At 52.6% G+C, this 16,643-nt stretch overlaps 6 protein-coding genes; 2 read left to right on the top strand and 4 right to left on the bottom strand.

The window, feature by feature from the left end:
* Window positions 1–1,407: 1,407 nt before the first annotated feature.
* RCC_02809 (uncharacterized protein) lies at window positions 1,408–3,843 on the bottom strand (the record flags this gene model as incomplete). Its single annotated transcript, XM_023768102.1, has 1 exon — window positions 1,408–3,843. One exon carries the CDS (start codon window positions 3,841–3,843, stop codon window positions 1,408–1,410), a length of 2,436 nt encoding a protein of 811 aa, XP_023623870.1.
* An 849-nt stretch (window positions 3,844–4,692) lies between these two features.
* RCC_02810 (uncharacterized protein) lies at window positions 4,693–5,259 on the top strand (the record flags this gene model as incomplete). Its single annotated transcript, XM_023768103.1, has 1 exon — window positions 4,693–5,259. One exon carries the CDS (start codon window positions 4,693–4,695, stop codon window positions 5,257–5,259), a length of 567 nt encoding a protein of 188 aa, XP_023623871.1.
* Window positions 5,260–6,410: 1,151 nt separating this feature from the next.
* Window positions 6,411–9,578, bottom strand: RCC_02811 (probable ENA5-Plasma membrane P-type ATPase involved in Na+ and Li+ efflux; the record flags this gene model as incomplete). The annotated part of the gene is made up of 1 exon (XM_023768104.1): window positions 6,411–9,578. The coding sequence occupies one exon, from the start codon at window positions 9,576–9,578 to the stop codon at window positions 6,411–6,413; it is 3,168 nt and encodes a 1,055-aa protein (XP_023623872.1).
* Window positions 9,579–11,221: 1,643 nt separating this feature from the next.
* RCC_02812 (probable glutaredoxin Grx1) lies at window positions 11,222–11,590 on the top strand (the record flags this gene model as incomplete). XM_023768105.1 has 2 exons in its annotated part: window positions 11,222–11,270; window positions 11,334–11,590. 2 exons carry the CDS (start codon window positions 11,222–11,224, stop codon window positions 11,588–11,590), a joined length of 306 nt encoding a protein of 101 aa, XP_023623873.1.
* Window positions 11,591–12,966: 1,376 nt separating this feature from the next.
* RCC_02813 (uncharacterized protein) lies at window positions 12,967–13,401 on the bottom strand (the record flags this gene model as incomplete). XM_023768106.1 has 2 exons in its annotated part: window positions 12,967–13,036; window positions 13,097–13,401. 2 exons carry the CDS (start codon window positions 13,399–13,401, stop codon window positions 12,967–12,969), a joined length of 375 nt encoding a protein of 124 aa, XP_023623874.1.
* Window positions 13,402–14,147: 746 nt separating this feature from the next.
* RCC_02814 (related to amidohydrolase) lies at window positions 14,148–15,978 on the bottom strand (the record flags this gene model as incomplete). XM_023768107.1 has 8 exons in its annotated part: window positions 14,148–14,237; window positions 14,348–14,614; window positions 14,671–14,867; window positions 14,925–14,978; window positions 15,032–15,244; window positions 15,308–15,317; window positions 15,417–15,602; window positions 15,724–15,978. 8 exons carry the CDS (start codon window positions 15,976–15,978, stop codon window positions 14,148–14,150), a joined length of 1,272 nt encoding a protein of 423 aa, XP_023623875.1.
* Between the last annotated feature and the right edge of the window lie 665 nt (window positions 15,979–16,643).

A 16,643-nucleotide genomic window follows, 5' to 3' on the forward strand; every position in this document is an offset into this window, starting at 1 on the left:
GTTAGCAACMCGATGAGATGAAGACTAGTCCACCAACCTTGATGGGCAGGCAGAAGCCATTAATATATGTACACAGGAGGTCCGTCAAAATTTTGCCTCACATGCCGCCGCCCACCACCTACTACTGGGAACGCCTCCGTCTAATTGGCCATTGAAGGTCCCAAAATCCTGTTGCGCCTACCGATAGGCCCCAAAAATCTGAAGTTCCCATGCTGAGAGTGATAGCGAGCGCCGGAGGAGGAAACAAGCGTCCAGCTGGTCCCAGAGAAGAAGGTCAAGACTTGAATACGCTGGGCGCCAAGGTAAACTCCGCCTAGGCGTGACCAGTCAGTATGGCAGCGGACTCGGAGATGCTACCTAGTCTCGCATATCGCCGGCCTGATCTTCGACGTGCTGCTCCTATAGGAAGGAGCCAGGCTCTGTGCCCCATACTGTGTGACCTCTGCTAGGCTCGCACGCAATCCCGCATGCGAGCCAAGGATGCGGCGACCAATGGAGGTGTAATATAATTGGGAAGACATGAATGGAGAGCCGAGGAATGGAGGTTGCTGGAACATCGTCGTACGGTGATGAGGCCGGGTGCTCTAGCACGTTCGTGTTAGATAACGTCGAAATGTACTCGAGCGTTTGTGTTGGCTCAGAATAAGCGCGACATGGGTGACTAGGATCGCATGGATGTCTACTGTAGACTCGCACGGGCGCTATCCTTTTGGCTCGCTAGTGTACGCCCATCAAGATAACAAAGTGGCATCATCATTATTACAGAGGACGGTCGTTGTTCGCAGGAGGACGGCTTCGATGCTTGGCAGGTACATCGCATCGCGTCGTCAGCTCGCTCGCGTAGGAGTAGAGTGATTGTTAGTGGGCAATCACGATACGAGACGGCGATGGCGTAAGTACCTTTGTCAAAGAGAGTCCTAGCCTGCTGATTTAATATTGAACAATCTGCATTCTCTGATGAAGGATAGAAAGTTGCCCGGAGGCTTTTTCGATGGCTAAAATAATGATAGTGGTCTACCGCCCCAAGGGCACGACGGAAAAGATAGTATTTACAACGCCACGCTCGAACGATCAAAACTGTTCCCATTCCCATTCCCATTCCGATTCCGATTCCCATTCCCATATTCCAGTCCCATTTCCCATGCCATTCACGCATTTCCATCGTGTTGGATATTACTCTTCCGTACCCGACATGTCTTACGAGTGTTGATCTCGTCTTCGCCTCCACAATCGCAGCTAAATTGTACGAGCGACCTGACCTTCCCTCCTTTTACCGTGAAATGCCACCGCAAACCCGTCACTAGTGACATAGAGGTTTGGCACGATGATGGTGATGTTCCGTTGGAAGTAACGTTTAGACAGTGTCGGACGTCGCTCCTTGACGTACTGGTCCAGCACGGTGCATCACTATTTCCGCCACTGAGGTGTACGCCAGACTACCTCTGTGGTGTGGTCGGTACCACGAAGCAGGCTCAAATTTYCAATCGTGCTACCATCTCGGGAGTTGTAATTTGGAGCGCCTTTGTAAATGCCGAAGTCGACAAGAAGTATACGACCGTCCTGACTGGTCGCCACGATTCGACGGTAGTCCGACTTGGCAGCCAGCATCCAGCTTGTGGTCCACTCCTCGCCGCGCCATAACTCCTCTCCAGAGACGAAATCATAGACGCGAAGATCTAGATCGTAGCTGCCAGATACCACACGATCGTTGGCGCTGTCCAGCCAGAGTGAGCGAACAAGCTGGGAGTGGCCAGTGAATTGCATGACTTCTCGTCCAGTGTCGGTCTCGAACTTGTACGTGATGTTGTCGTTGCCGCCGGCGAGCACATACTTCATGTCTTCGGAGAACTCCACAGCGGCCAGGCCCCGCTCTTTGGCGCTGAATTCTTTGATCAGCTTCATCTTGTTGAGGTCCCACAGCCTTGCAATTCCATCGCCACTGGCGCTCACGAGCAAGTGTCCGCGAAGCTGCACTGCGTTGACGGGACCCCTATGTCCGGTCAGATCGCCCTTGGGCTGGAGAGTCTCGCGATCCCACACGATGATTCGTGAATCTTTTGAGCACGAGACGATGTGCTTTGCATCAAGAGCCACATCCAGAACACCCCCGGTGTGCTTTCGTAACCGCTTGATGGGCTGGTAGGTTTTGATATCCCAGATGAGCAGATCCGAGTCTGAAGAGCCGGTGACCAAGATCTTGTCATCGTATTGAAGACACAAGATGCTTGCATCATGCCATTCGGTCGGAACATGGTAGATACTGTCGCCGTAGGCGGTACCATTCACACTAGCAGTCGCCATGTGGAATGCAGGATAGTCGACTGTTCGCAATACCTTGGGGCCGGCTATCGGTTTGGTGTTGGGACCTCCGATGACTTTGAGGCACTGGTAGGTATTGATATCCCAGACACGAATGGTGCGATCACGAGAGCCTGTGATGATCTTCTCCTCGTCGAATTGCACACAGTAAACACTATCGGTGTGTCCCGAARGGTACACGGCCTTGCCAGCATTTTCGGAGCCCGCACGCCAGTTCTCTTCCAGATCCACTCGAGCCTTGTACATCTTCCGCCACTCTTGGTTCTTTCTGTTAGGTCTTCCAAGCCCAGCTCCACCGACCTGAATCGGTGCCGGTGTTGTCAAGATCTGCCGCTGGTATCTGCGAAGAAAAACGGTGCGCCATACTTGTGTATCCCGTGCCATAGCGTTCCACTTGGGACTGACTTTTTCAGCTTCAAGGAGATCGCGTGCATCAAGATGCTCGAAGATTGAGAGGGCAATCTCTGGAGGGAGCTTGACAGCGAAGTCGCGAGACGGCGCTGGGTCAGCCTCTTCCATGTTCAGATCGCCGTCGTAGTCGCGAGTAGACATGGTGTCGGAGCCGCATGACAGGTCCGCGGCGCTGTCTGCAGCACTGCTGCTGATGGAGCCGACACGACGTCGCCCCGGATAGACATCACTGGATGCTGTAGGCCAGTCACAGAATGCTGACTGCTGTTGCGGTGCGACAGATTTGTTGTTGTGAAGATGAGCAGCCCTCCTCGCACCATCACCTCCGGAGTGACCGGCTAGAGGAGTACTCTTGCCGCTAGCGGGGCGGACAGGCAGACCACCAAATCCACTGGGAGCAGGAGTGTCTTTCCGTATTTCGTCGGTAACCGTCGACAGGAAGCGTTGCTTTCTCGGACGGTCGTCGACCTGCTTGGCCGCCCTTTTGGAAGGCGATGTAGGTGGCTTGCGTTCATTCTCGAGGTCGAGGCACATTGGATCCACACATTGCTCAGCCTCCGGCATGACGGTACTGACTGTGTTGGAGCGACCACTCCTCACAGATGGAGCTTTGTCCGATGTCTTGTCCGTGGGTCTTCGGTTCCCAAGCTCGCGCAGCTTGCGGATGCTTTCCTTGTACTCCTTGGAGCAGATGCGGTTGACGGCAGCGATGGCGGACTCGCCAGGTTCACGTTCAATAGTGGTACCGTTGATGAAAGCGCATTGGCTGGAAATGCGTGGCCTCGATTTCCTGACGCGTGGGGCGCGCGCTTGCTCCGCCGGCCTGTCGGTAGGATGAGTGTACGATGGCGCAGAAGCAGCCAGCACGTGTAGGTCGGTTGCGGTGTCGTCACGGGACATTCTTCGGGACGTGCCTCGCGGACTCACGCTGCCATCGTTGAAGTCGGAGCCGAGGGGGGTGAGGGCGCTGTCGGATGATGTGGACGTGTCGTCGTCGACGGTGGAGGAGGAGGGGGATGCAAACAGGGAAGATGCAGGCTGGGACGAAAATGCGGTGGATGCGTGTACGGTGTGCGGGCGCGGGAAACAATGAGCGTCAATGGGGACGAGCATGGCGAAGAGAGTGGAGTGTTGATTGATCGTGATCCACTGCCTATTGTCTTGGGACCCGTCCGACCGTCCGCGAGACGTCAGGAGGTGGGCTGKGGGTGAGAGCGAGGAAGGCTGACAGCGATCGAGGTGTGGCCGGGGACCGTTTCGCTCCTCGCCGTCAATGCGCGGCGGTTATTGGCCGGAATTCGACGACTCAGCCGTCAATCTCGGGGCAAGACACGGCGTGCTGGGATGACAGCACAAGATGCAATATTTGGAGGGAATGTGGAGTTTTCGATTGAGCAGTTGCGGACGGAGGGTGTGAGGCGTAAACGTCGAGGGGCAGAGAGAGCGTGGGTGGCGTGTTGAACGATAGTGAGAGTGGTGATTATGTATGGCAAGGGACAGCCGGAGTCGCTGGCGGCCGGCGGTGTTGTATATGTTTWGCGGCGGTCTGTCTACTGCGTGGTCCGCATGACGAATCGGAGGAGGATGGTCTGGCTTGAGGTGTTCATCGTCAACGTGCAAATGCAGGCCGTGGTACCCTTTCACTACCGAGAGAAACAAAAAGGTAAAGGCAGTAAGACCTAGACTTGATGCGAAACAGTGAAGAAGGCTAAAAGGAGCCGTGTGACGGCGATCCATTTGAACATGTCCATCCCTCTCCATCTCCGCATCAAACCTCCCCGACTCGCTTGCCCAGGCACTCCAAGGGAAGGAACATCTCAGAATTCGTTCGCCGAGAACACGCCTTGTCTAATCCACCAACACCCTGCCGCTACCCGAACATTGCACGAGCTGCTGCCACACCTCTGCAGCAGACCGCCTTTCCCCCTTCCGTCTCTGGGACCGGTCTCAGCTTGGAGCGAAATGGCTCCAGCAACAAAGCCCTCGGTGGCGCCGCTACCGCTCCTCTACTCCGCCTTCTTTCTCTACATCGAACCCGTCTCCACCGCAGTCGGCGCCTATTACTCGCATTTCCAGAAGCAGGAATATATGGATCTTACCCYCGGCAGCTCGATTGGTCAATCGCATGCCACTTCGTACTCTGCCGTCACTCTTAGAGAAGACATAGTTTTGACGCAGCTAGTAGGTCACCCGGCTCTTTGTTTCTTTTCCCTCTCACTTCTTGTTGCTGACGCGGCAAGCAAGGCCAATCTCTATCYGGTCTTTGCCTTTTCCGAGGCCTGCGTTCTACGCGCCACTACTGACAGAGCTGTCTGGCGTGTATTCTTGCTGGGTCTTTTGGTGGCGGATATGGGACATCTCTGGTCGTGCCATTACATTGGTTGGGAGATCTTCTACCAGCCCTGGACGTGGAATGCCATTTATTGGGGAAACATCGGCTTCGTGTACGTGGGAGCTGCGATGCGAATAGMCTTTCTTCTCGGCATTGGGCTCAACGGAAGCGTTTCCAAGACCAAGATCAAAGCCTAACACAGTAGCAAGTGATCTACTTACCAATGACCAGACATATATCAAGAAACACACATTTTTGTATCAAGCATGAAACAACAAGCATCATACTGTTCAATTCCCTGCTCTACGCCACGGTCACGAACAATAGCTGTTCATCGAATGCCCCATTCAATACTAGCAAGAGGTCGGACCGAGGCCAACCTTGCGGAATTGTCTCACGACATCGAGGTAAGGTAAGATCTTGGGACGGGTAGGCATAAGGTAGTCTCACCAGCCGCGGGCGTGTCTCCATGATTGGCACACCCAGCCAAACTACTGTAGTTCTACAACTGTACATGTACCGATTTGCCGTTTCCCGTGCCCTCTCTGCAGCTTATACTTTGCCACGCGCCCTCTCCGCTTCTCGCGCCGTCAGCGTTGAGGTGTCACTGCGAAGTAAAGTAGAACAGAACTCTGGATCACTCGAGTCATTCGGCCGGGGTTTCCCATTCTAACCGTCACTTCTTACATTCATGGAAACAAACAGAGGTCGACCGTCATTTCGGTCTCGACATCTCCGAAAGCCCAGATTGATTGGACTTTTTGACATCTGGTTTCACTGACGATGTCTTACGTTGTTGGGCTACGAGATCTCGTACCCACCGATAGTCCGCATGGCAGCTACTGAACTTGGTTCGCATGTTGGGAACGGTGAGGGATGTTCTCTTGAGCTTTTATTATTAGAAGTCTATTTGATTGATTGCCGTCTCCCATCGGTATGACCAAGGATGAGATAGACGAATCAGCGATGTGTGCGAGCAGGTTCTCCCAATGGCGACAAATGCAACTCATCTCTTCCCTCATCCCCGCTACAGTAGTGTCTAGTCCGATGTGACGCGGTCAGGAGAGTCAATGCCTTCGGCGAGGCGAGCGATCGCGAATGACAATGGGCGCACACAGAGTAGTAAGTTAGGTTGACTAGATCAGGTCGTCCGTATTGGCCATAAGGTCTCGGTATCATCACCATCGGCAACTATCGAATCATGTCAGGCAATAGAACCATACAAAGTGACCGAGCATGATGCAGAATGATGTTGTATTGTATTAAAGAGTTCTCGCTAAAACGCCCGATATCGAGCAATGCACTTGCGTAAACATTCGTAAGCCGTAAGCCGTAAGCCGTCCAGCCTTCAAACCTTCTCGCTGCGTGAATCCATGCTCAAGTAACGCTCAAACGCCCTCGTCTGAGCATCAATTGGGTCACCCTGAGTCTTGCTCGCTCTACGGCGGAAGAAAATACGCTTCGCCCACTTCCATCCCTCAACACCAAGAAAGAACAGGACAGAGCCGATGAATACAATAGCCCACTCCCAAGATATGCCCGTATGTCTGAACACATCCTCGTTGATGACAGGAATATAAAGGATCGGGAAAATGAGCACGAAGCCAGCCAAGACGGCCCAGAAGAGGAACTTGTTGCRCCAGATGTCGAGCATCCACTGTGTGAAGTAACGGTCCGAGTTTGGCTGCATGCGGAAGAAGGAGCGTCGCATATCGATGACCTCCCACGCCAGAAAGAGGGAGAACCAAGTCATGCAGGCAAAGCAGGTGGCACGTGCGCGGAAGATGGTCTCGCAACCGTCACGGACGGAGTCATTGCATTGGAAACCAATTTCACCACCTCCCCATGGATAGAGGACAAGCACAAAGGCAGCCAAAGTGAGAGCGGCGAGCCAGACTCCAAGCACAACCATGTCGATCATGAGCTCGAGGGAGAAGATTCCGCGCTTGAGGTCCTGAGGTGGACGCTGAAGGACATCTGGAGCTTTCTCTTGGAAACCAAGGCCCATATCAGGGATACCACTCGTAATCATAATAATCCAGAGAATTTCGATGGGAGAAATTGGGAAGACCGAAAGCTCATCCGCATCCTTGAAAACGAGACCGACAAGTAGAACAATGGCCAGAGCAACGTTTTGGGCCAGAAGATGCAGCACGAATTTCTGAATGTTATCGAAAGTCCGGCGCCCTTCTTCCACAGCCGCGAGGATACTGGCGAAGTTGTCGTCGGTCAGGATGATATCGGATGCGTCTTTCGCGACGTCTGATCCAGCTTGGCCCATGGCGATGCCCACATCAGCACGTTTTAGACTGGGAGAGTCGTTGACTCCGTCACCGGTCATGGCCGCGAACTTTTTCCGTCGATGGAGTGCCTCGATCATGCGCACCTTGGTGTTTGGTGCACAGCGAGCAATGACAAGAGGTAGCACCGGTAGAGCATCGATTTCCGCTTCTGAAAGTTTRTCAAATTGAGATGCAGTCATGACCATGGCATCCGCGACGTCCTTGCTGAGTTCAGACATCTTTGATGGGAGGATGCCGWCTTGGGCCGCAATGGCTCGAGCAGTGCCTGGATGATCGCCAGTGAGCATGTGGACTTCGATTCCGGCTTCATGGCATCGTCGGACGGATGGTGCAGATTCGGGACGAGGTGGATCATATAGACCAATGAGACCACGGAAGATGAGGTCGGACTCAACGCTGGCACGGTCGACCTCCTGACCCTCCTGATAAGGTTCATTGTACTCGCGGCTAGCCAGGGCAAGAACACGCAGACCACCACTGGCGAGGGCTTCCATGTTCTCAAGGATTCTTTCACGGAACTCTTCGGTCATTTCGGCCGACTTCTCATCAGTATCTATGTAGGTCGTGCACGAGGCAATCACACGCTCGACAGCACCCTTGGTGAAGGCGTACATGTTCTTGCTGTGGAGGTCGCGGTAGATTACACTCATCTTCTTGACGTCAGAGTCGAAGGGGAACTCGACGAGCAGCTTCATCGCTGGGTTGTCGCCGGTAACTGATGCTCTGCGGTTCCACTGGAAACGAGAAGCGAAGACTTGAATAGCAATTTCCGTCGGGTCTCCACGAGCATTCCAGGCCCCGGAATCCGTCTGATGGACCGTGGCCAAGTTGGCGAGCGAAGCTACGCGGAGGTAATCTTTCAGAGGATCACTGTTGTTGAGAAGTTCACCATATTCAGACTTCTTGTCCTTGTAGTCTGCGGCGCGTGGCTCCTTATCCGAGAAGAGAATATCACCGTTGGTCGGGTTGAAAGGCTCGTCGGTATCCCCGATGGTGTAGGTACCTTTAGCAGGGACCCACGCCTTTTTAGCAACCATCTTGCCCTGTGTCAATGTGCCAGTCTTATCCGAGCAAATGTCGGTAACGGCGCCTAGAGCTTCGAGAGACCGGAGGTTTCGCACAACCACGTTACGTTCGACCATTCGATTTGTGCCGGCGGCCATTGTGATAGTCAGAATGACCACAAGCGAGGCGGGAATCATAGAAAGACCAGTAGCAACTGCGTAAATGATGATCTCCTGATCGTTCCGGAAGTCGTTGGCTGCTAGAACGATGATGGCACAAATGATGGCGATGAAGAAGAGGAGCAGCGCGAGTCGGGAAAGCTTCTTCTGAAGCGGCGTGCCGACATTGACGCCCAAGAAGACGCCAATACCGTCTGTGACGGTCAGTGTGGCCGCCTGAACATATCGGTAGAAAGGCGTAGTGCCGTCCTCGCGGCGCTTGACAGGTCTGCGTCGGCTGTCTTTCTTGCGAAGTGCAGCTGCAATTGATCCGATCTCAGTGTGCATGCCAGTGGCAAACACAATACCAGTGGCTCGCCCTTTTGTGACTGTAGAAGAGCTGTACGCCACGTTGAGACGGTCGCCAGGCCCGGTGTCGGGATCGTACACATCATCGACAACTTTGCGCACTGGAAGAGACTCGCCGGTGAGCAGGGCCTCGTCAGTTTCAAGATTGACTGCTTCGACCAGTCGAATATCTGCTGGAATGGTGTCTCCAGTCTTGAGCTCAACAAGATCACCGGGAACAATTTCTTGTGTGGAGATGGTGACCGACTTGCCATCACGAACGGCTTGAGCAGTCGGTGAGCTCAGCGAGCGRAGCGAATCCATTGTTTTCTCGGCTTGGAATTCTTGGTAGAATCCTATTGATATGTTGATGAAAATGACACCAGCCACGACTCCTCCCTCAATCCAGGATTTAATCGCGAACGACACAACCATTGCAATGATCAGGACCATTGTCATGGCATTGGCAATTTGCCGCGTGAGAATCTTGCCGGGGTTGACGCCTTTGGCATCGCCCAGCTCGTTGCGCCCAACCTCGCCGAGCCGTTCGCTGGCATCGGATGAAGTGAGGCCATCGTCTATGTCGGCCTTCAATTCTTGCGCAACAGTCTTCCATTCGAGAGCGTGCGCTGGTTTGGTGAGTGGCTTGTTCGATTGTCCCGAGACGTGCGCGTCGAGGGCTGCATCATCTTGTTTCCCCATGGTTGTTGTTGATCATATATTGAGAGGGACTTCAAGGTGGTAGGTAAGCGGGGGTGTTGTGGAATGCTAAGAATTTGTGCATCCAAAGGGATTGTACCGAGTGCAAGTGCAGTGAATTGCTGGGAAGCTATCTGACGACTCTCAGGTGATGCAATGTATACATATATATACGTCCCGCGGAGCGCCTTTTTCTTTTGACATGCGAGCTGTCAGCCACAAGAGAGTGTTTGCTTGGTATGTCTTGGTACCCAAGCGTCACGCATCCTCTTCCGATGAGCTTCGTCTTGGCGCTCTTCTGTTGAACCGAACATCGCATCGCCGTTTCTATCGTTTTCCCCGCGGGTTTTCCAGTACAGTACCTAGGTAGTGTAAACTATGGTGGGCGTGCATACTGAACACGTGGCCGCGTTCTGATCGGATCGCCTTCCGATCCCAGTTGAGCATGATGAATACCGTGGAAACGAGATGGTGAGGACCTCCCGTCGTACAACCTTCATGGCCGGCTGTCGGCGCCTTGACTCTTGGCATTGAGCGGAGCGGAACCAGGTAGCGTGAAGTCACCGCGCAGAAAACGTGGCCAAGAGCATTATCGCCCGCATTCATGTCGTGATTCGTGATGCCAGCGAGCCAAGCATGGAGAGGAGGTGGGTCTGGCCTTGGGCCGCTGGTTGAAGTGACGTCGCCAGGGCTTGTGGAATAATCTAGCGTGCCTTGCCAAGAGTTCACAGAAGGCAGGCCATTGACAGCGACATGACGATGGACGTGGCGACGCTCTGTCACAGTCTAGATTGAACACACAGCGATAAAAGCCGTGCCTAGTGAAGGTGTGAAATCGAGAAGCTTCTCTAGATTGAACACACGGCCTCGAAGCCGTGCAGAGACAAAGTCTGGATTTAACAGATCAATGCCAATTTGTTGGCCAGAGGTTTGAGCAGCAATAATATGCCATTAAATCGAATGCTCAAGTCGAAGCTTGGAGAAGGTTGTTCCGTTAGTAGCATGCATGGTCAAAGATATTTGTGGCCAGACAATTGAGTTAGAGACGATTCTAGACCTACAATGGAGTGACGGAAGCATTCTGCCATGACTAGGCTCGCTGTTGTCTCACACWTGGCGCATGGCTACTTCGGACAGCAGCATGTTGTACTTGGCGCAGAATATGCTTGGAAACATCTCCTCGGGGTGCCAATATGCGATTATATGCCGTGGAATAGATGAGACCTCTCACGTCTTCCTGTCGGCCTGAGGACTCCGCGCCATGATGGCGGAAAGCTGGCTGTTCATTCTCGCGGGCGATTTATCGTGATCATGGTCGACAAGGTGTTGTTCCAAGGTGCGAACGGAATCGTGGTTGTTGAGATGGGCCTAGGGATGATGATCGCTACAAGTTCAAAGTTTGTCGGAAGAATCCTTTGCGCTGGATCTCTGATGACAAAGCACACGCTCGGCAAGTTCGGCAGGACTAATCGAAAGGCAAGCACGTCACAACGGACAAAGTGAAGTAAGTACACCTCATCATCCAAACAACCGGTTAGGCGAAATACCACCTCTTCTCCTCCAAAACACCCGAAAACACCGCCAAAATTCTCAACTTCGCACGATCTCTCTTCAGCTCTGCACGTCCCGCGAGCCCAAATTMAATCATGGCAGCAAAGGCAAAGGCGCAAGCGATCATTGACGACAACGCTGTTGGTATGCAGAAGAAGCAATCATCCGACGGGAAAGTTGAGAGCTGACTTCACCCCGCAATTGTAGCCGTCTTCAGCAAGTCATACTGCCCATACTGCAAGGCTACCAAGAGCCTGCTGTCCGAAATGGGCGCCAAGGCCTACTACATCGAACTCGATCAGGTCGACGACGGTGCCGCGATTCAAGATGCTTTGGAGGGCATGACCTCGCAGAGGAGCGTCCCGAACATCTTCATCAACAAGAAACACATTGGTGGCAACTCTGAGCTGCAGGGCAAGAAGAGCCAGCTTCCAACTCTGCTCAAGGAGGCGGGAGCTGTTTAGATTGGTTGAGATGCACAAGTAAACCAGCGGGAAGCATCAGGGTGAAAACAGGACGTTGTTGACGGCCAGTTGATCAGGATTAGAAATGCGAGTCGTTCAGTGTCCCAACTCCAAATCCAGCTTCAAGTCTACCCCAGCTGCTCCTTCATTCCAGTACGCTCAGTCCAGTTCACCTCTCGCTGCCATCTGGCGCATGGCTTCGATGCTCCCTCGGACTGCCTTGCTAGCACCCTGTGAGTGTTGCTTTGCCAGCTGTACGTGGAGGTCACCTCCTTTGACTRCACCCTCGTGTCTCCACTCAAACGTAAAGGTCATGTATAGTCCACCATCCGGACCGTCGGAGATCGTGTTCGTGATGAGCGCTCCACTAGGTTGCCAAAAGTCCACCCTCTTTCCCCGCCAAACATTGTCAGTATTGGATCGACCATCGAAACAGTATCTTTAACGCCTCACCGTTGGATAGAAGCTCTTGCACGTCTCCACGACACTGTGTGCTGGCATACCAGGTCTCTCAACAAAGTGAGCCTCACGTACAACTGTATTGTCCATATCCTCCAAGATATCGCATTTACTGATAATCGGAAGGAACCCTTGCGGACGTCTCGTCTTCATCTGCAGACCTCTCCATACCTGATCCCTGGTCAGAACTGGGGAACTCCCGGCGGGATTGATCGCTTCGGAATAAGCGCAATTGATAATGATCATGGTCTCATATGTTTCGATGACGCTTATGAATTAAGTAAGGTTGAACGTATCGCCGAAAGTGAATGTGTTGAGCATTGCCGGCATGGATTGCATGCTGTGTAACGAAATGAAACCGGGGTCTATTTCTCTTATCGTACTCTACACGTCAGTGCTCAACTTTTCATCTGTGAAGAATGCTGTTAGATTGTGTATAGGGGGTAGAATGTGGGTAAGATGGACTGGAGGTCCAACTCACAGACTATATGATCAAGAGGCCCATTTCAACAAATGCATGTGGGAACCTGACGTGCTTAAACTCAGCTCCCGATTTGAATAAGCTCAAGCAACGACAAGTGATGAAGCAACGAAGCCTGGCGTATCATCAACAGGCGAGTAGAATGTCATTGTATCATGAGACACCAGTGAAGCGGGCGATTTCATCTCGCCATCTGTTGATCTTGACAGACTTAGATTCAAAACGTTTTGTTATATCAAACTGTCTTGATATTGCTCATATGAGCATTCCATTGCACACATAAACATCTAGCATCCAGATCAACAGGTTTTCAGACTTGGAGAATACCGCGCCGCCGAATCCACAAATAACGCTCGTTACCTTAGTGTTGCTGTTTTCCACATGTACTCATCCATGTAGGACTTCCTTCGCGTTGCAAAAGCATTCAATTCTCGGCTCAGGTTGGCATACATGTTGGGATTGGGTATGGTGAGGTGTTTCCGTCGCAGTAGTTTCTATCGTAGCAGCTGTAGACCATTAGCGATGTATAATCATGATAGTTCAGAAGCGCACCGCCCGGTACTTACCCGCCATACCTCTGACCACATGGGCTGATATAGTCCATACATATTTTGTGTGGCGTGCACATCGCTGCCTGAATTCTCGGAGATGAGATCTTGAACATGTTGATGCTCGGGATGATCACTTTCGCCATGGTAGTCGGCAAGGGTAATGCTTGTTGGCCTGTGACTGGCAGAGTTGGAATCGCTGTTGCGACAGATAGGGCTGGGTGTTGGCTACCCGGCTGGGCTATCCCGCTTCCAGTGATATTCATCCCAGGTCTTTGGATAACAGCCGCAGCGATGAAGAAAAGGCTCAGTCTGAAAATCATGTTTACTGGTAGCGATTCTAGAATCTTGGATCCGCCGCCGCAATCGTCGGGAATCGCAGCGCTATAAGGTCAGAAGTTACCGCTAGGGGGTCACTTAATAGTCAACTCAGCCACTTTGCCACCAGCTCTCGTTTTTTGCAGGATCTTGTCGAGGTTCACAGCGTGTTACGTCGGTACGATCTGAGGAATGTGGGCTGGGAAGGATACTGCAGCCAAGAATGGCGCGAATTAGATTAATTCACCGAAGTGGTCCTTCGCAAAGCAGAATTTGTGATRTTGTGTGACGCGATCTGCAGCAGATTCTTCCAATATAATGAGGAATGCCAACAGTCGATGAGACCTGACCAATTTCCAGAGAGTGTTGTGCGTAAGCGTGCATCACACACCTTGCCACAATCAGATCGTAAGAGGGTTGAGTGGAACCATTGTCAAGGGGTCCAATACATTCAGACTCGGTCCGTTGACTTCGAATTTGCTGCTCATCTGTCTTGCCATCCGTAGGGACAGAGATAGTGAAAGGCGTCCAGGATATTCCAGGGTCTGCTCCTCCTACACAAATATGATGAGCAAACCGCGGCAAGAGATTGCCATTGTGTCATCCGGAGTTCTGATATTCAGAGGGTTTAGCAGCAGGCGATCTGCCAGGCTGTCGTAGCAGTGCAGCAAGATGGCAAATGCGGCTGAGTCTTTTGAAAAAGCTGTCCATCACAAATTGCGGCGCGCCGGCTCTCTCACCCTTACAGAACCTATCGACTTTGCATCTCCTTGAACTCCCGTTGAATGTCCTCGAGCAATCCCGGTGTGTATATGACATCGATGGCAGCAGCGGACAAAGCCTAGAAAGGATAGAACGCGTTTGTCAGAGATGGGTTGAAGAATCAGATGACCTTGCGTGTACACGAAGACWCGTGACGATCGAAGAGATTCATGCGCTTCGATTACTTACCTTGCCAACGCGGAGAGCGATGCTGTGCGACTCTTCGGTTCTGGCAGCAACTTCGAAGTCGGGAGTATGCGGCCCTCCCAACTGATTTCCGTCCTTGTCCTCACTTCGAATCCAAAAGTTGGGGCTGAYGCTCGGTAGAGCGTACGAGATGTTGCCCTGATCAGTGGAAGCTGCAATCACACCCGTAAGCCAGTCAACCTCCTCCGCAGGAATGYTTCCACCGAGCTTGTTAAAAGCGGCTCGATATCGTGATGCCAGAAGCTTGTTCTACGCAATGGTTAGCTTGAGTTGCCCAATCCACCACTACGAATCCAGGTACCCACCGGCATGTGATCTAGGTATGACATCTTTTCTGTAATCTCCAACTTCGCTCCAGTCGCGATCGCGCCGGCCTCGAAACAGGCCTTGACCCTTTTCACCAACGCAGCAAGCCGACCACGGGTGCTAGATCTTACCACAAACATGCCAGCACTATACGCATGGATGATGTTGGGCCGTAGACCTCCATTCGTTATATGACCTTTTATGAATCAGCACGATCGAGTGAGTAGCATCGCGCGGCCTGGCCGGGACCGACCTTGAATAATGTCCCCGGGCGCGGTCTGTTGCCGCAGAACCGATATTGCGTTATCTGTCGATTCAGAGTGAGCAAAGCGAGCTTCAAGGGAAGTGGATCGCTCATACACGCAGTTATCAGGGCATCTAGCGCGTTGACGCCTTCCCACGGAGCAGCAGCAGCATGAGCTTCTTTGCCATGATACTCCACTTTAAAGGAGGTGTAGGCCGCTGTCCTCATGAGTGAATTATTGGCCTGAATGCCAGGGTGGCTAATCAAAGATATGTCGACATCCCGAAATGCGCCCGCCTCTAGCAGTCGTATTTTGCCACCTCCTCCCTCTTGTTAACATTGTCAGCGTTTGGCCAGGCTATCAAATCTGAGCGAAGCTGATTATGACCAACCTTCAGCGGGCTAGACGCAAGATCCAAGCGATTAGCAAAGTCTCCAACAATAACGGCGGGCAGAAGAATCTCAGGCACTCTCAGTATATGAGGAACCGAATTGACTTACAGTGCCAAACAGGACCACTTTGCCCGTGAGGCCATGTCTCTTCATCGTCATGGCGGTAGCCAAAGCACCCGCGACGGAGGCAATGGCGATGAGATTGTGTCCGCACGCATGTCCAATTCCCTTGAGAGCATCGTACTCGCTATTGAACGAGACGACCGGTGATGAGCCAGCGTCATACACCGCAACCTGAGGAAGGGACAGTATCAGCCAAGTGGCAGGCGTGAAGACGGGACCATGGTAGATGCGGTGCTGGCTGCTTTCAGGGATGCCACCAGACGCCTGCAAGATCAGGGTCACCTCTGCTTACGAAGGCGGTTGCTATTCCATATGCCGAACATGTCACATGCCAGCCAGCTTTACTTTTCATGTAATTCGTCAAAACTTCGTGTGCATGATACTCCTTGTACTGCAACTCTGGGTGGTCATGGATCTCCAAGGATATCTTTCTCAGCTCTGCGCTCAATTCATCCACACTTTTGGCGATGTCGTCGAGGAAGCGATCCTGGCTCATCTTCTCGACCATGATGAAGTMGTCGTGCTCGTGGCCTACAGCGTGGGCCATAATTCGAGATGTCCGAGYTCATCATCATGGAAGAGGATGGGAGACAAGGCAAGGATGGGAGGAACGACTAGCTTGCCAAGGCCGCAAAGCCACGCGGATCATCCGGCCTACGGCATGCCTACGCCCTTGTTCACCTCATCAGTGCCCCAGGTCACCGACGTGCATAGAACGATTCGCTGTGACAGCCACCCATACAAGTTCCCCACTAGCCAATTGTGCGAGACGCAGCTCTCGATCTATCAGCGTCAAGATTTGCAAGGGTCGATATTCGGGCTATTTTTGTATGCAATAACATTCGGAACTCCATCACGCGGCACGCTGGAATGGCTTTGAGTGCTTCCTGCAACGGCATCTCCCGTTTGCTAACCCTCGAGGCGGTGCTTTGTGCCAATCAAAACTCGAGACTAGGCGGAGAGTTCACCTGAGGCAAGACTGATGCACGGGCATWCGGCGGTTCTCCAGGCACTGTATGCAACGTCGGACGATATGTACATCTTGTACCTACAGCGTTTGAACACATCGGAGGTCCTTCCTTAGCCTGTTCCTGCCCTGCATCTACGGGGCTTGATTGGCCACAACTTCTGAGAGCCAGGATGCTCTAGCGGGTTGAAAGGACTTACGGTGTGTCCTGACACTGTAGTCTATCATTGGGTGAGCTTGGACAC

This window comes from Ramularia collo-cygni (assembly GCF_900074925.1).
Source record: "Ramularia collo-cygni strain URUG2 genome assembly, contig: RCC_scaffold03, whole genome shotgun sequence".
Classification (NCBI taxonomy): domain Eukaryota; kingdom Fungi; phylum Ascomycota; class Dothideomycetes; order Mycosphaerellales; family Mycosphaerellaceae; genus Ramularia; species Ramularia collo-cygni.